Source organism: Lemur catta, chromosome 5 (genome assembly GCF_020740605.2).
Source record: "Lemur catta isolate mLemCat1 chromosome 5, mLemCat1.pri, whole genome shotgun sequence".
Lineage (NCBI taxonomy): Eukaryota > Metazoa > Chordata > Mammalia > Primates > Lemuridae > Lemur > Lemur catta.
This window is the reverse complement of record NC_059132.1, coordinates 71530094-71549771: the sequence shown is the minus strand read 5'-3', so window position 1 is coordinate 71549771 and position 19678 is coordinate 71530094. Positions and strand designations below refer to the sequence as shown.

The window sequence follows — 19678 nt, the reverse complement described above, 5'->3', positions numbered from 1 at the left end:
ACTGAAGTGTCTTTTGAGGGATAAACAGGCATGAATGCAACCTACTCTCAAATGGTACAGAAGAAAGAATATATCTAGAGATAGAATGATAAAGCAAATATGATAAAATTCTAAAAAATTTGGTGAATCTGGTTAAAGGTTGTGAGGGTTTTTTATACTGTCCTGGAAACTATGTGAATTTGAAATTATTTTCAAAATTAGCAATTTAAGAGCAGAAGAAAATATATATAGTATCTATATATGTTTGAGCAAAATATGTACACATATTATTAAACACATAAAAAGGTATAGAAAGATACATCAAACTTAACAGTGAAGAAATGAGGGCAAGGAGTATTGTGAAGGTAGACTTTCACTTTTTACTATATTGTTTGAAGTTTTGACAATGTTTACATTCATGTGTTTTATAATAAAAGGAACTTATTTGTCATATATTTTTTGTTTCTGTAACTTGTGACTTTCAGTTAAGAGTTATTATCTAGAAATAGACAGTTTGAACTTCTGAAACGTTATAAAGGGAAATAGGCTAAAAAATAAATAACCACTGAGGTAAGGTGAGATGAGGTTGAGTATTTTCGTTTTACAAAATGGTGTTACTAAAATGTTTATGAAGTGTTTTTTCCAGTGTAAATTTTTATTGACTTCAAACTTTTTTTTTTTTTTTTTGAGACAGAGTCTCACTTTGTTGCCCGGGCTAGAGTGAGTGCCGTGGCGTCAGCCTAGCTCACAGCAACCTCACACTCCTGGGCTCAAGCGATCCTACTGCCTCAGCCTCCCGAGTAGCTGGGACTACAGGCATGTGCCACCATGCCCGGCTAATTTTTTCTATATATATTTTTAGTTGGCCACATAATTTCTTTCTATTTTTAGTAGAGACGGGGTCTCGCTCAGGCTGGTCTCGAACTCCTGACCTCGAGCGATCCACCGGCCTCGGCCTCCCAGAGTGCTAGGATTACAGGCGTGAGCCACCGTGCCTGGCCTGACTTCAAACATTTTTATAGCAAGTGCATAAACCATAAATGTATGATTTGATGAATTTTTATGAAGTTGATACACCTGTGTAAGCAGTGCTTGGATTAAGGACCAGAGCATTACTACTACCTTAGGAAGTCCCCAGGAAGAAACCCCCTCTAGTTACCAGTACCCCACTCCCCCAAGATTAGCCACTATCCTGAATTCTAACACTATAGTTCAGTGTTGTCCGTTTTGAATTTCATACAAATAGAATCATACAGTGTGGTTTGTTTTTTGGTGGCTAGCTTCTTTTGTCCAACACATCCATGTTGCATATATTTTGTTCATTCTCATTACTGAATAATATTCCATAGTATGAATATACCACAATACATTTGTCTAATTTACTATCGATAGACATTTAGGTTATATCAGTTTTTTTTGCTATTGGAAATAGTGCAGCTATAAACATTCTTGAACATTTTTTTGGTGATAATACGCATGAATTTTTGTTGGCTGTATTCCCAGAAGTGGAAATACCAAACACTGTGAGGTTCCTACATTGAGGGAATCTGCAATAGGGATGTTCATCTTGAGTTAATATTAATACTACAAAGTAGTCTTCCAAAGTGGTCTTACTATTACAATTTTAGACTCCTACTAATAGTGTATGAGATTGTATCCTCACCAACACTTGGTGTTGACTGTTTCATTTTTCTCATTTTGTTGGATGTGTAGTGTGCCTTGTGATTTTAACTCCATTTCCCTGGTGACTACTGAAGCTGAGCAACATTTCATATGCTTATTGGCCATTTGGATATGCTCTTTTGTGAAGTGTCTGTCTTTTGCCCATTTTTGTTTGTCTTTTATACATTTGCAAGAATTTTAAAATATATTTTGGATGTGATTCCTTGGTTGAATTAAATGTATCTTCTCCCACCCAGTGGCTTGCCTTTTTATTAATACTTCCTTATAGGGAGTTTTTTAATGAGCAGAAATTCTTTTACAGTTAGTGGTTGTGTATGTGTATATGTAGTTTAAGCCACCTTTGCCCATGAGGTTTTATTTCATTTTTATATGTATTTTTTCTGGATTCAATATTAGTTGTGTTACTTGATTCTAAAAAAACCCATTTTCTTTCTCTCCTCCTTTTATATCCTTCCTCACCAGAGTGGGTATCAAGGATATTGCTGGTATCCATTTGCCAACAAATGTGAAATTTCAGAGTCCAGCTTATTCTTCTGTAGATACCGAAGAAGCAATTGAACCTTATACAACTGAAAAGATGAGTCGAGTTCCTGGAGGATATTTGGCTTTGACAGAGTGCTTTGAAATTATGACAGTAGATTTCAACAATCTTCAGGTGAAAAAAAAGCTCAATTACTATTTTCAAGCATAAAATTTCATGTATTGTTTAAAATAATACATAGAACAGTCTTATTTTATGAGTCTGCATGAGATTACTTACTGTATATAAAGAAAATGATTTAAGGGTAATTAGAATTTCCTCTTGAAATTATTCACTTTTAATATTAAAAAAAAACCCTAAGATTTGTTGGGAATGTATACTGTGCTAGGTGCTTTTACACACGTTCTTAGGGAGCTCTTATGACTTGCTGCAATAGAATTATAATTATCCTTGTGCTATACAGATGAGGAAATTGTTGCTCACATTAAGTAATTTCCTCCAAATTATTCAGCATGTAAATGCAGCGACAGGCGTTCTAACCCAGGTCTTTCTGACTTTTCTCTATATCCTGCTGCCATTTCAAATTAATGAAATGAACAATAATCCAAATCTCTAGGTTGTATGTGGTCTTAGGGTAACCAGCCTTCACGGTTTGCCCTGGACGGAAGGGTTCCAAGACATAAGTCAGTTTTAAAACCAAGACAGCCCCTAGGGAAGGTGGGAGAAGTTGACCACCCTTGTGTAAATATGTGTGTTGGTAGGTGGTGGGAGGATATGCCGTATAAAGAAAGTGCCCAAAGAAATCGGGAAATGTTACATGGAATCCTTCTCTGAAGGTCTTTATGTAAGGTTAAATGTTGAAGTCCATAAGTGTTATAAATGAAACTTGTCTGGGGATAAGACTTTGTGAGGCTCATGTTATCCTAAGATTTTTATAATTTAATAGAAACTTTCCTCTGTTAATTTTCACTAGGTTGTTCTTGAGGTGGTCTGGAACTAATTTAACAATCAGGCATTGCTTACTGAGACTGAGCTGTCTTTCTGAGCTTTTAAGAGCATTCCTTATCTGATATAACATTTCAATAGTTTAAAACATAGTTGTAGCTGCTAATTACCCCAAAGCTATCCTTTTACTACTTTAGGCCTTTTTATTTTAATTGTTTTTGCCATACAAAAGCCTTACAAAGGTTTTAATTTTAAGGTAATGTCTGCCTGTTTAACACTTACAAGCAATACAGAAGGATAGAAAAGACAAAGTCTTTGTATTTTTCTTACTTTTAAAAATCTCGCCCCTTCTTTCCCTAGGTCACTGGCTTGAAGTGCATCTTTTCAGACTTGCTTTTCTGTTCTTCTACAAACACACACACACACACACACACTTTTTAAACAAAACAATCCCTATTGCTTTGCCACTTGTCTTTCTCATTTTACAATATATCATGGACTTCTTTCCACATCAGTAATATGTTATCTGCCTCATTTTTAAAAATAATAATTACATGGTATTCCAATATAATAGATTAGAGCTTCCCATCCAGTGTACCTAGATGGTATAGGTGTGCCAAGATACTGATTCCCTAAGGGAGCTGGGCAGGACTAAGAACTTCAGAGATGGAAAATAGTATGATCTTGAGGCATGTATATTAAATGTATAAAATCGTCTCATTCCTTTCATATTTTTCTCAGGAATTAAAAAGTCTTGCAACTAAAAAACCTGATAAATTTAGCATCCCTGTTATTACAGAGGGCACACTAGATGCTATTGTGGTTTGGTTTGTGCTCCAGCTTGATGATGAACACAGTTTATCCACAAGTCCTAGTGAGGAAACATGTTGGGAACAGGCTGTCTACCCTGTACAGGACCTTGCAGGTAGGTCTTGTCAAATTTTTTTTTAAACTCATAAGTTTAGTCCTCTAAGCATTTGAGTCAGTGGCAAAAAAAAAAAATTACTTTGCATATGAAGTTTTTGGTCAAGGGAGGTTGGTTAAATCTTTCAGAATTTTATTTTTCTTTTTCAAAAGTAGTTTTAAATAACGTGTAGTTAAGAAGAGAGACTAAAACATAAGTCTGCTGCATAGTATTCAGAAATACCTATCATTAAATAATTTCTTCAGCTCTGATTTTTCTAGTTATCAGTAGATGAAAGAAATGCTGGTTCATCATTTTATGGAAAGTACTGAAAAGCATTGCTTTTAGTGTTGGAACTGTTACCTCTTAGGGAACCTGATGGCATCTGTGGAGCCCCAGGTGGTAAAAATGCACACACTCACATAAGCACAAAATTTTGCAGTTTTAGGGAGCTCATGAATCCATGAACTTCCCTAGGGAAGTTCTGTATTAAAGATTTTTTTTGTATAGGAATTTTTTTTTTTTTTACAGCAGTTTGAATAGATTTCAGTAAGTTCAAAGCAGTTGAATTAAACAGAAAAACTGTACCCTTTTTGAACTGAAAGGTAATATATTTCTGTTTCTGTTTAGTCTCTTAATCAAGAATCTAATTTGGCAAGGTCATAAAGTCATGGAATCAGTATGGTGGTGTGGCGAGTAAGGTATTTTTGGAGTCAGTCAGGTAGATTTGGATTCAGATCTTGGCTCTGTTACTTACTGACTCCCTCGTGGCCATCCTTGCCGGTTATTTCTGAGCTTTTGTTGTGTCGTATATAAAAACAGGATGATACTATCTATTGTGCAGAGTACTGTTAAAGGGATTACTAGAGACAATGGGTATAAAATGGCTGCCACAGTGATTGGTACTTAGTAAATGGCATTTTTAAATTTGTGTTTATTCTAATTCTTTTATACCTGTACTAACTTACACAGATGGTCTTTTGTTTTTTAATCCTTCTTTGGGAAAGGACATTTTACGTGTTTAAATATAAGAATAACAACTTGTATTTTCAACTGGTTCTCGCCCTTCCTTATACTTTAAAATTTCTAAACATGCAAGAGTGTCTGAATACTTGCAGTTAAGAAATATTACTGGTATGGAGTCTGTTGAATACTGCCTTGTTCTTTTAGAAATTTCTCTTAGAGAAAAGAATGTCCCTTTAAGCTAAAGTGAGGTTTGGTATTGATCCCTGAATTTCATCTTTGTTAATGTTAGCTTCATTACCAAGGATGATAGAGTCCCCTGTAGCCCTCCACTCACCCCAAAATTTGGGGATGTGGTAATACCTAGTGAACGAAATAAAAACACTATAATATTGATAGACTTAGGGTTCAGTAATGGAGCTCTTGAATGTCTCCATTATGCTATGAGTTAGTTGAATCTTTAAACTTCAGTTTTTCCCTAAGTAAAGCTGATTGGATTTTCTTAGTTTTTTCTATGTTGAATGAATAGATGTGATCCTTCCTGTAGTGATTTAAAGAATGGGGGGTTAGATGGGAAGATGGAGATGTTTGTGTGATCCCAGGCTTACAAATACTCCATGTTAATCAGTTATAATTTTTTCCTTTCTTGCTGTTTAATGAAGACTACTGGATAAAGCCTGGAGACCATGTTACGATGGAAGTGTCTTGTCAAGACTATTACTTAAGAATCCAGAGTATTAGTGTCTTGGGTTTGGAATGTGAAATGGATGTTGGAAAAAGTTTTACCAAGAATAAAGGCTTGCTCTCATTAGGAAATGAGGCTGAACTCTGTAGTGCCCTGGCTAACCTTCAGACCAGTAAACCAGTTGCTGTAGAGCAGACCTGTGTATTGGAATCTACGGAAATTGCTTTGCTTAATAACATCACATATCATGAAGGCTTTAAAATGGCAATGAGGAAAGTTTTGTCTTCGTTGACCCCAGAGAAACTGTGTCAGGCCATGGATACGCACTGTCAGAATAATGAGATGGGCTCTGGTATGGGACAGAATAATACTGCACAGAGCACCCCTGAACCTTTCTATGTGTTAGATGTGTCTGAAGGCTTCTCTATTCTGCCTATCATTGCGGGCACACTTGGGCAGGTTAAACCATATAGTTCAGTAGAAAAAGACCAGCATCGTATTGCTCTGGACCTTATATCTGAAGCCAATCACTTTCCTAAAGAAACACTTGAGTTTTGGCTGAGACACGTGGAGGATGAATCTGCTGTGTTGCAAAGGCCAAAATCCGACAAGTTATGGAGCATAATTATATTGGATGTCATCGAGCCATCTGGGCTCATTCAGCAGGAAATAATGGAAAAAGCTGCAATATCCAGGTAAAACACAAAATAATAACTTTTGGGTTTTTTTGAGCTCAAATTTCATGTAAATTCCTTTAGTTCTTTAGTCGTATAACCATAAAAAATGAGTCAAGATCATTGTATGTTCCTCAAGCTTTGTTTTTCAGGACCTGTGACTTCATTCCTTTCTCTTTGTATGCATGCTATTACCGATCTTTTCCCCCTAAAGGAATCTCTATACTTAGGTGTGAAGAAGAGAACCTGCTTTGGGATTGGACTACTTATATATAATATAGGGAATTAGGTGGATCTCTATAAAAACAGATAAAATATTCAGAGTAAAAAAGGAAAAGTCAAATTTTATCTTTATATGTAAGAAACATACACTACACATTTGATAGCCCATTGGGAGAGCAAACTGCTTCTTAGGAATAAATCCAAGTCCTCTTGGGTCTTAAAATCTTTATTTTATAATACAGTTCTCTCCCTAGAAGTATTTCTTTTTCAGTGTAGGTTGCTTGAGGTAAACTTGGCCTTAATATTTAATACTGGAAAGCAAATTCAGCTAAGCTACAAAGTCCTTTAGTTGCTGCTCACATCTGAAAAGGTGTAACATTTGGATACCCAGATTTAGGAAAAATGAATGTGTTATAGAATTTAAATTTTGTTATATAGGAACAGAGATAGTATAGGAACAGTGGATAAACAATATTTATCCATTGAAGATAAATATTTGACAAAACCAGGAAAAAAGTATTTTGCTTATATAGCTAATTATATTGAGGTTTCATTGCATTTTCTTTTGATACCAAATTTATGACTTCTTTATGGATCAACCAATAAAAGTCACTGTGTTTTACTTTAAAACAATCTTGTTCATATAAATTGTGGCGATATGGAGGTTTGACAAATATATGTACATATTTATATGTGTATATATATACATATGTGTGTATATATAAATGTTTACAAAGATGTACTTGATACAGGAGTTAAAAGAGTTTATATTTAGTCTTAGATTTGTCACTGAATTCCTGAGTAGTGAAATTTTCTAAGTCACTTAATATTTCTCACCCTCGGTTTTCCTCTTCTGTAAAATGAGAATACTGGATTACATGCCTTTGAAGGCATTTCAGCTCTGTGAATTCCTAACACAGGTAAGGTTTAACTTATTTGGTGTGGTCACCTTGGAAAGTCAAACACTTACATAGTGATTTATTTATTTTAGTTTTAGTTTTGATTTAATTTTAAACTTACAGAAAATTGCAAGGGTAAAAAGTGCTTTTACACAGATTCAGTGATTGTTTACATTTTCTCCTATTTGCTTTATCATTCTGACTCATTCCCTCTCTCTTTTTCTCTATCTCAACATATATTTTATTATTTTTTAAAGAATTGGTTAGAGGCATCAAATACTTTTACTACTAAATGCTTCACTGTATATTTTCTAAGAACAAAAACATTCTCTTATATAACTATAGCACAATGATGAAAATCAGGAAATCAACACTGTTACAATACTGTTTAATCCACAACTCATATTTAGCTTGGGTTGCAGCACAAGGAATCTGTGAAATTTCCTCTTTTCAGAATATTTGCCATTTATAGTTAGACAGATTTTGAGTTGCAACATACTTTGTTCACTGCTGAAGGCACAGATAGTTCTGAAGTATCATTTAGCTTGAGGAGTCTGGTAGTTGCAATGGTGTAAGTGACAACAAAACATTCAGTGTTAGTAAAGCTAAGCAGAGTCTGAAGGCATTGCTGTTTTACCTGAACGTAGCTAAGAAAGATTTATTAGTGACAGTGACATTGAGGTCAAGTAAGATTTTTAGAAGCTTTTAGATTAAAATACTGTGAATATAGCCTTCTAAAGGTGTTTTTATACACAGCTTTTTTTTTTGTAGTACATATCTCTGGCATAGTTGTTAGACTTTCAGGGTTTAATAGATAAAATTTCAACATTTTGTTCTGCCTAAATTTTCTAGTTACTGCTTGGGATAATATTGTGATATAATAAATATATATTTGGTCTAATCCAGTTTCTGCACAAGAGCTTCTAAAACCCTTGGAATTTCATGAGTGATGGGGTGAGGTGTCTTTTATTATCCAACCATATATGAGTTTATGCTAATGAAGTGACTCTAGGGTGGGCCTCTAGATAGATTCAGGATGGGGACTGGTTGCCAGAGGAACTAACCATGTAATAAGAGGGTTGGAACTTTCAGCTCTCCCTCCCCAGAGGAGAGGGGTTGGAGATTGAGCCAATCACTAATGGCCAATGATTTAATCAACCACGTCTATGTAGTGGTGTCTCCATGAAAACTCTAAACAGTGGGGTTCTCTGACCTTCCAGGTTGGTGAGCACAGTGAGGTGCAGGGAGGAGAGTGTGTCCAGAGAGGGCATGGGAACTCTGTGTACCTCCTTTCCCCGTATCTTGCTGTGAGGGATAAAAAACAAACTCTTTTTTCCCTCTGCTCACATACCTCTCAAAACAGTACTTCCAACCAGATGTGTAGGGATTTCTCCCCACACACCAAGCAGTTCTCTAGCAGACGCCAACTGGATATCGTCTAATTCAATTCAGCTCTGACACTGTCAGCCTGGAAAATACATCAGATCCCACAGGTTGAGGGCTCAGTTCCACAAGACTGCCCGTCACTTCAGATGCCAGTCGCAAGTGGTTGGTTGTCACCTGTACTTCTTACCGGGAAGCTATAAATCCGGGATTCCCAAGGCCCCTTCTTCAGGTTCCATTAATTTGCTGGAGTGGCTCATGGAACTGAGGGAAACAGTTTACTTATGTTTGTCCATTTATTATAAAGGACACAGATGAGGAGATGTGTAGGGCAGGCATGTGGGAAGTGGCAGGGAGCTTCTGTGCCCTGTCCAGGCACACCACCCTCTGTGAACCTCTATGTGTTCAGCTACCTGTAAGCTCTCGGAACCCTGGCCTTTTGTGTTTTTATGGAGGTTTTATTATGTAGGCATGACTGATTACATCATTGGCTATTAGTGATCAACTCAACCTTCTGCCTATCTCCTCTCCCAGGAGGTCAGTGGGTTGGAAGAAAGTTCCACCTCTAATCATGCCATGCATGGTCTTTCAGCCCCCAACCTGAGGCTAGTTAGGGGCATACAAAAGATAATCTTATCATTCCAGTGATTCCAAGGGTTTAAGAGCTCCAGGCCCGGAAACAGGATGAAGATCTATCTATGTATCATAATATCACACTTGCCCTATGTATGTTTCCATTTGGCTATACCTGAGTTATATCCTTTGTTATAAGCCAATAAATGTAAGTAAAGTTTTTCTGAGTTCTGTGAGCCATTCTATTAAATTACTGAACTTGAAGGAGGGGGTCATGGGAACCCTTTGATTTACAGATGGCTGGCTAGAAGTCCTGGAAGCCCAGGACTTAACAGTTGGCATCTGAGGTGGGGGCAGTCATGTGGGACTAAGCCCTGAACTTGTGGGGTCTGATGCTAATTCCCAATGGATAGTGTCAGAATTGATTTGAATTGTAGGACACCCAGCTGGTGTCCGAGAATTGGTTGGTGTGGGAATCCCCCCCTTCTTTGTGTCAGAAGTGTTAGAAACAAATCCTAAGACTACCTAAATGACTTGCATGGTATTGTCCTCCCTTTCTCTCCCCCATAGAATTTGTGGTTAGAAGGTTGGCTTTTATTGACCTGTGTGCTTTTTCAGCTTGCTAATTTCATAGAATGATGTCCTCCTGTGGGAGGCGGAGTAGAGGGTTGTTAGTTAAACAGCCTAAAGCTCTGTAGTTAGTCTCTCCTTTCTGAGACTTTCATGATCTTAAAAAAATTAGATCTGGCTTTCATTTAAATGGATCACAAGTAGCAAATAACCTTATTTATTCAGATAATTTTAGTACATTGAGTTTTCAAGATTAAACTCCATCCATTTGAGGAAAACTGGTAGATTTCTCCAGTAATTTACAAAAACAAAATTTTAGCTGACTTGGTAAGGACATAAGTTTGGAATTTTGTGAAGAGCTGTGTAATTTTGTTAAGAGGTATGAAATTTCATTAATTGTGGAGATTCAGTTTCTACTAGACTTTACGTAAAATGCTAAAAAGTTGATAGGAATAGCAAAAATGAGTAAAGCATTGGGGTCAGGGTAGAGTCTATTTTTAGGCTAATCCATGTATATAGGATTTATTACAACTCAAAGGCTCATGTGGTTATATTTAGTGAGTGAAGAGAGATTATCTTGGTTCAGGTGCATGACTTATATTTATCAATCTGATGCCATTACGCTTAGGAGTCATAGCTAACTTTCCTTGCTGAATCTATGCTCATCACATCCCCTCTGGTTATGATTTGGCTTCCTTTTTTAGCTTGTCTATAGGGAGAGAGTGAGCTGTTACAAGAAGTAGCCTGTTTACTTATAAACTTTTCCCTTATTTTGGAAAATTTCAAACTTTCAAACTTAAGAAAAATTGCAATAATAATAGTGAATACTAGATTATTGTTTTGTTTACTGAGCCATTTGATGGTTGTTGGCATCATAAACTTCATTTAGCATGTTTCTCATAACAACAAAGGGTTTTCCCCTACATATCACAATAAAATTACCACACTCAGGAAAGTTAACATTGATAAAATACTATTATTAATATTGTCCATGTTAAAATTTCTCCTGTTGTCCCAGTTAATATTCTTTATTGCTTTTTACACCCAATCTAGTTCGAATCAAGGGTTCTGCATTGCATTTAGTTGTCATGTCTCGTCATTATAATTTGATTGTCATTCTGGCTTTAGGTATTTTTAAATGGTTAAGAAATTGAGATAATCAATTTAGTAAAAGCCTGAAGGATTAATTAAAAGCTATTATAATTCAAGAGCAGAAGTGTCAAAGTGGTTTTGGGGAATGGGGTGTTTTATAGTTTGTCTAGGTTTTAATAATGATCTATTTAGGGAAACTACATAGCATGAAATTTTAGAAATATATATGAATTACCTTTTTATTTTTATTTTTTATTTTATTTTATTTTTTTTTTGAGTCAGAGTCTCACTTTGTTGCCCGGGCTAGAGTGAGTGCCGTGGCGTCAGCCTAGCTCACAGCAACCTCAAACTCCTGGGCTTAAGCGATCCTACTGCCTCAGCCTCCCGAGTAGCTGGGACTACAGGCATGTGCCACCATGCCCGGCTAATTTTTTCTATATATATTTTTAGTTGGCCAGATAATTTCTTTCTATTTTTGGTAGAGACGGGGTCTCGCTCAGGCTGGTCTCGAACTCCTGACCTTGAGCTATCCACCCGCCTCGGCCTCCCAGAGTGCTAGGATTACAGGCGTGAGCCACCGCGCCCGGCCTGAATTACCTTTTTAGATATGCACAAATGTGTTGGTGAAATGTTAAGTTCTGTATTTTATAAATAGATCCTTGCTCTACATATTTAAGTTAGGAGTAAAAACTTACTGTGAAGATCCATATGATTACACAAACTCCACCTGTCTAGTATCCTGTTCTGTAAGTTCAAGTAGAAACAAGTTTAGAATATTGAGTAAAAATGAGGAATTTGACATTTGATTATAATTGTGGCAAATGAAAATAATTACTTGGTTTAAAGTACCTTAAATATCCTTCACCTCTGCTTATTTGATGTCAATTGGTAACCCACCCCCCCCTTTCATACCTCCCACATATCTCAGGTATGAGGAAACAAGACTACAGAGGTAGGTGTGAGAGCTGTCTTGGCTTAAGAGCCCTTAGCTTCATATAATAGCAACTAATATTCTCACAGACAGAGCTTCCAAGTCCCAGCAACAGGAATACCTGGTTACAAGTTACCCCACACTCAGGGAAGCCCACAGATGGTATGGCTTCCCATCAGGCATTTATTGTTTGTTCACGTTCTCTCAGTCCAAATGCAGTCTGCTTATTACAAGCCATTTTTTACCATAAGCAGTGTTGCTGATAAACACAGCTGACATTTCATCTTTATCAGATTTCTAGGGAAAGAGACCTTACCCAATCAAGGTCAGTTGTAGGAGGACAAAGGGTTTTGTTAACCCTTGATTCACTCTCTCTTCTAGAGTATTTGGTCTGCTTTTTCTTTTTTTGCATTTGGAGTGTTTAACCTTTTATTTGGAAATAATTTTAAGCTTATGGAGAATGTAAAGAATACTACAAAGAATTTACCATATACTTTACATCCAGATTCACAAATTATTACTATTTTGCCACATTTGCTATCCTAAATGTACCATTTAGGATAACTTACAAATATTATATCCCTTTACTCCTAATGCTTTGGTGTGTATTTTCTAAGAATAGGACATTCATTTATGTAACTACTGTACAGTTATCAAAATCAGGAAATTTACATGGATACAATACTGTTACCTAATCTACAGATCTTATGCAGATTTCACCAGTTGTCACAATAATATTCTTTATAGCTTTTTTGTTCCTGGTCCAGAATCCAATCTAGGATCCTGCATGTCATTTAGTTTTCACGTCACTTTCAACTACTTTATTCTAACAGTCTGTCATGACATTAACAGTTTTGAAGAGTGTGGGCCATTTTTGTAGATTGTTCCTCATGGTCTTATAATTAGATTTAGATTATCCATTTTAGAGAATAAATACCACAGAAGTTTTATCACATTTAGAGGCATGTTGTGTTGCCGTATCCCATTATTTTTTATGTTAATTTAGATTACATGGTTTAAGTTGTATCCACCAGATTTCTCCAAATAAGTTACTATTTTCCCCTTCGTGATGAATAAGCATTTGTGGTGGTGACGATTTGAGACTGTGTATATGTCTTTTTGCTAGTCAAAATTTCACCTACTAGGTTTAGGATCCATTGATGACTCTTATCTGAATCTAAAGAATTAATATCCATCCAGCCGACTAGTTATTTTTCTCTTTCATTGATCATAAGTCACTTTGTTTGACTTGTTGGGAAATTATTTCCAGTGGCTTACCATTCTGAACTACCATCCAGTAATAACAAAGTCTATTAGACTGTTTGTAATCTTGACTAATTCATCATGATTTTTAGGTATTGATATTTATAAAATGTAGGGAACCAAAAAGCTTTTAAAAATATTATGTCTTCTTTAGGTGTTTACTACAGTCTGGAGGCAAGATCTTTCCTCAGTATGTGTTGATGTTTGGGTTGCTTGTGGAATCACAGACACTGGTAGAAGAGAGTGCTGTTCAAGGAACAGAACGTACTCTTGGATTAAATATAGCACCTTTTATTAACCAGTTTCAGGTAAGCATCTAAGATGAAAAGATGTTCAACCAGAATGTTGTTATCCATAGTCTATGTTCTCTCTCTCTTTGGTTTTATTTAGTCACTGTTTAGCTGAATTAGAATGGCAATCAGTTTCCTAGAGCAAAGGAACTTGTTATAGGTAAAAATCAACCTAGCGGTTAGAATAACCAAGGAATTTTGTCATGACTACTGACAAAAGTTTATAGATACTCCTCTAAATCACTCTTATAAATGAAAAGTAGGATCCTAGGTTTTAGTCTTATGAAAAAGCATGCTCCTTGTCTAAAAAAGAAGCATGGAGAAGATCTGTGTTCTAAACTGAAACCCTTACATTGAAACCTCAGGCTGGCAGCTGACAGGTGTGCACAGCAGATGTCCAGAGGCTAGGCAATCACTGCATGGAGCAGGAATGTAGGAGCCTAGAAAAATGGTGCTCAAGGAAAAGGGGTTAGTCTCTGTTTAGGAAACAAGCAGTTCAGATTTAGAAATGAGGGTGAAACTGGCACAAGCACTAGCTGCAGAATGCAAATTTGTGAGTTAAAATAGTGGGAGTGGATGGAATGTCTAAGGAAGAGGTTTGGGGTCAGAGACAGGTGAGAAGTAGGTGGGGTCTGCCATGTGAACCAAAGCAGAATTTTGGGAAGTGAGGTGTTGAGTACAGAATTAAAGAAGTGATATCTAAAACTTTTATCCAAAGGCTATAGACAGTAAGCTCTTAAATATGCATATTTATGTCTTCCATGAACAAAGAAATTACTTGAGGAACTTTTCTCAGGGCTAGTTAATTAAGGTTTTAGAGTTTAACACACTGCCACACTAGAAAAAAATTTTTTCCTTCGGGTCATGGTGTTTTATTATGAAAATAGAATAAAAACTTCAAAAACAAATCAATCCTTTCTAATTTAATGGAAAATTTGTTATTTTCTATTGTTTTCTGTAAGTTATATGCAACTTGAAAAATATTTCTTTGTATGGTCCCAAAATGCCATGATCTGCTATCTTTCTACCTTATTCACTCTTGATTCTGACATCGACAATTCTTTGATTCTACCAGCATCTATTAATACAATATATTGGTCCTGCCATCTTTTCACTGTACTTTGACCTCATATCCTCTCTTCCTTCCTTAACAGCTTATATTCCATGGTCTATATTTTTTCATATTATTGTTTATATGTTGAGTTGCAACACATTTTGTTCATTGCCAAAGGCATAGATAGTTCTGAAGTATCATTCAGCTTGAGGAGTCTGGTAGTTGCAATGGTATAAGTGACAATAAAACATTCAGTGTTAGTAAAGGTAAGGAGAGTTTCAAGGCAATGCTGTTTTATCTGAACATAGCTAAGAAAGACTTGTTAGTGACAGTAACATTGAGGTTAATATTAACATTAATATGTTAATAGTTCTCACAGCTCCCAAGGTGAAGAGATGTGTGAGTTACATAATGTTTCATGAGGCCCTGGGCTCAAAACTATCCGAGTTAAATACAACTCACATAGCAGTTAATCTCAGTTTTTCGGAAGGTTTAATAAGAGAATACACTTATCAGAAGATAGAGAAGTTTAAACTATTTAGAACTCCAGAGAACTCAAGAGCTCTAGAATGGTTATCTGAAAGGAATTAGCAAAGAGGACAGAAGTGGCCAGTAGATTAGATTAAGAAACAAAAGTGGGGGCAGACTGAGGTATGGGTACAGCTGTGTGGGGGATTAGGGTGCAAGTGATGAGAGGTGTGGTGACGGGAGAATCTAGGGCTGCTCCTGGTGACTGATACAGAAACAGGAATAAAGGGCATAATGAGGAGTCTTAGGAATGGTGTGGGTTTGCTGTGAGATTTTATGGGGAAGACAGGTTGGATGCTTTCAAGGATGTCCCGGGAGAGGTGGATGTATCTGTGTCCTCTGTTATACCATGAAGGTTGGACTCTAATTATTTTATAAAAAGGAAAGTGGTTTTTAAACTGGTTTCCTTTCTATTTCAAATGAGGAAGAGGCTAAAAATTATTAGTAGCAGGGTTCCCTTGCTTCTAAAATTGGTAAGACACTTAATAGCAGTGGTTCTCAACTTTGTACATTAGAAACATGGGGGACTTTTAAGAACTACGATACCTGGATCCTAACTCAAGATTGGTCTGGGGTGTGGCCTGAACAGTTGGGCTTTTTAAAAGCTCTCCAGGTGATTTTAATTTGCAGCCAAAGTTGAGAACCACTGCCTTCTAGAAATAAACTTATTTTCTGAATGAAATCCACTGTTGTTTGGTTGAATTTGGCATGTTTTCTCAAACAATTCAGTAATTAGTGTTGTGATATTTACTTAATAGTTTATAAGCAGATCCTTGGCTTTAAATTTGTACGTAAGCCAAACAGCTCTAAAAATTTTATCTGGTTTCATCCAAGTAACAGATCTATCGGTAATTGAAACAATAGCAAATCATTTAACCTGCCTAAACCTTGGGTTTTTTTTCATTCCTTCTATACTGAGATAGTGAAGTTCTAATGAAAGCCTTAGGTTGATATGGGAATGAATATAAACGAGGTAAGAGATATGAGAGAATACTGAGCCAAGTACCAAGCAAGCCTTGACCACAAAAGGAATGTGTAAAAGTAAAAAAGTTGAGCCCTAACTACAAAAAGATCAAGTGAAAGTGAAAAATTTGTGCTTTCTCTAGGTACCTATACGTGTCTTTTTGGACTTATCCTCATTGCCCTGTATACCTTTAAGCAAGCCAGTGGAACTCTTAAGACTAGATTTCATGATTCCGTATTTGAACACCTCTAACAGAGAAGTAAAGGTAAGGACAACATGCAAAATTACTACTTTTGTCATGTTCAGAATAATTAAATTAGGCAGTACTTTGAAGGCATAGTTTTAGCCACATTCTTTGAAGACTGAAATCTTATTTTCTGAATATATAAAAATAGATTTGAGTAAATATTAGTGAATAAAATAGGTTAATATGAATTGGGTGATTAAGTGTATTTTTAAATAAATTGTTGTATTTAAAATCGACTAAAAAGAAGACTTACTTGAGTCTATTCTGATGAAATTTTCATAATTTCTTAATTTTCATAGGTACACATTTGTAAATCTGGACAAGTGACTGCTATTCCATTTTGGTATCATATGTGCCTTGATGAAGAGATTAGGTTGGATACTTCAAGTGAAGCCTCCCACTGGAAACAAGCTGCAGTTGTTTTAGATAATCCCATCCAGGTTGAAATGGGAGAGGAACTTGTACTGAGCGTCGAGCACAACAAAAGCAATGTCAGTATCACAGTAAAGCAATGAAGAACAGTTTTTCAGTGAAAATTGTTTAATTAGAGCATCAAATACAAAATTCTTGTCTTAATTAGTGGGGGGTGTATAAAAATTTAATTCCTTGTAATGGTCAGATATTTCAAAAAATTGACATTAATAAAGCATATTTAAACTATCCTAAATTAAAGAGTGGCATTATTGTAAAAATACTGCTACAGATTTGCTTTCTTGAAAAGGGTACAGCATTTCCAAATTAGGAAACTTTTCTTTTTGCTGGATTTTACTTAATAGGTATTTTAAAAGTCTCACCCTCATTGTCATGTGTCAACAGTAAGTTAAGCAAAACTTTTAACATTTTAGGCATCTTAGCCTTTTTTTCTTAAATCCAAACTTACAACTGGGAAACAGTGAAAGTAGGCTTCCACTTAAGACTAAGGGTTAAGGTTACCTGTAAATTCCAAGCATGCTTCCTTTAAATAATCAGTGTTCTTCTGAAGCACTCCTCACATTTTGTGTTTTGCGAATGCAAACTTAAGTAAAAATTTAAGCTATAAACTAAATGTAATTAAGAGAGTAAAGGAGTTAGGGAGTAAATAAATCTTCAGGAGGCTGCACTTTAGCAAAGAAAAAAAGCTGGTAACAAAGCAAATTCAAGAAAGAGTTAATCCTAAACCAGTTTTTCAAAGTTTTGATTTGGATACACAATAAAAAATACAATAATTGGTCCACTTTTTTACAGACTGTTGAAATAGGGAGATTATTGAGGAAGATCATTACCATGCTTTGTATATGCTGTGTGCTCTTTGTAAATTAGAAGAAAAGAAGATGTACCTTTGCTCCAGATCACCTATTCTTGTTACCTCTATTATCATTATACTACTGAGCTTTACTTTTTAATTTTTTAAAATAAATTTTATTGCTTATATTTAAGGTATACAACATGAAGCAAGTTAACATATCCATTATGTTACCCATTTGTGTGGCAAGAGCAAACAAAATCTCATTTAGCATGAATCCCAAATGTAGTGCAATTTTATTTACCTATACTGCTTATGTGTACATTAGATTTCTACACTTGTTCATGCTACCATATCCGCTACCTTGTATCCTCTGACCTACATCTCCCCGTTTTCTCCCTGCCCACCACTGTTTTGCTATCTATCTCTGTACATTTGATTTTTTCTTTGAGATTCCACATGAAAGATTATGCAATATTTTTTTTTCTCTCGGGCTTATTCACTTAGCATAATGTCTTCTAGGCTCATCCATGTTATGAGAAATGGCAAGATCTTGTTCCTTTTTTTTGGGCTGAATAATATTCCATTGTGCATATATGGATTTTTTTAATCCATTCACCTACTGAGGGACACTTCAGTTATCTCCCTGTCTTGGCTATTGTGACTAATGCTCCAATGAACATGGAAGTGCAGATATCTTTACAAAGTGATTTCATTTCCTTTGGGTGTGTACCTAGAAGAGGGAGATTGCTGTGTCATATGGTAGTTTTAATTTCTTCAGAAACCTTCATAATGTTTTCCATAATGGCTGTACCAATCTTCATTCCCACCAACAGTGCACAAGAGTTGCCTTTTCTCCACATCCTCACCGACATTTATCTTTTGTTTTTTGGATAATAGCTATATTAACTAGTGTAAGCTAGTATCTTACAGTGGTTTTCATTTGCATTTCCTTGATGCTTGACGTTGAGAGCACCCTTTCATATACCTGTTGGCTATTTTTGTATTATCTTTGGAGAAATGTCTATTTTAGGTCTTTTGCCCATTTTTAAAATAGTTATTTTATTTTTCTACTATTGAGTTGTCTGAATTCTTTATAAATTTGGGATAGTAACCCCTTATCAATATGGTTTACAAATATTTTTTCCCAATCCATAGGCTGTCATTTCATTTTGCAATTTCCGTTGCTGCACAGAAGCTTTTTAGTTTGTTGCAGTCCTGTTTACTTGTTTGTGCTTTTGTGAACTGAGCATTTGGTGTGATATCCAAAAAATCATTGTCGGCTGGGCGTGGTGGCTCATGCCTGTAATCCTAGCACTCTGGGAGGCCAAGGCGGGTAGATCGCTCGAGGTCAGGAGTTCGAGACCAGCCTGAGCAAGAGCGAGACCCCGTCTCTACTAAAAATAGAAAGAAATTATGTGGACAACTAAAAATATATATAAAAAAAATTAGCTGGGCATGGTGGCACATGCCTGTAGTCCCAGCTACTCAGGAGGCTGAGGCAGTAGGATCGCTTAAGCCGAGGAGTCCGAGGTTGCTGTGAGCTAGGCTGACGCCACGGCACTCACTCTAGCCCGGGCAACAAAGCGAGACTGTCTCAAAAAAAAAAAAAATCATTGTCAAGGCCAATGTCCAGGAACTTTCCTATGTTCTCTTCTAGGAGTTTTATAACTTCTGGTCTTACATTTAGGACTTTTGTCCATTTTGAGCTGATTTTTATATAGGTGTAAGATAAGGTTCCAATTTCATTCTTTTGTGTTTGGAAATCCAGTTTTCCCTGCACCACTTATTAAAGAGAACATCCTTTTGCCATCATGTCCTTTTGGTGCCCTTGTCAAAAATTAGTTGACTGTGTACGTTTGGGTTTATTTCTGGGCTCTCTATTCTGTTCCACTGGACTGTTTTTATGCCAGTACCATACTGTTTTGATTACTATACCTTTGTAACATAATTTAAAATCAGGACATGAGAAGTTTCTAACTTTTTCTCCCTCAGAATTGTTTTGGCTCTTCAAGGTCTTTTATGATTCCACATGAATTTTAGGATTATTTTTTCCATTTCTATAAAGAATGCCATTGAGCTTTTGATAGGGACTGCATAGAATCTGTAAATTGCTTGGATAGTAA

At 36.0% G+C, this 19678-nt stretch overlaps 1 protein-coding gene across 1 annotated transcript in view; it reads left to right on the top strand.

Moving 5' to 3' along the window:
• PRMT9 (protein arginine methyltransferase 9) overlaps window positions 1–16997 on the top strand; it is a 30433-nt gene extending 13436 nt beyond the window's left edge. The window contains exons 7-12 of the mRNA XM_045552094.1: window positions 2125–2317; window positions 3830–4013; window positions 5618–6335; window positions 13402–13555; window positions 16226–16348; window positions 16630–16997. Of these exons, the coding sequence (XP_045408050.1) occupies window positions 2125–2317; window positions 3830–4013; window positions 5618–6335; window positions 13402–13555; window positions 16226–16348; window positions 16630–16845 (1588 nt within the window). The 3' untranslated portion in view covers window positions 16846–16997. The remainder of the gene's footprint in view (window positions 1–2124; window positions 2318–3829; window positions 4014–5617; window positions 6336–13401; window positions 13556–16225; window positions 16349–16629) is intronic.
• Window positions 16998–19678: the final 2681 nt, after the last annotated feature.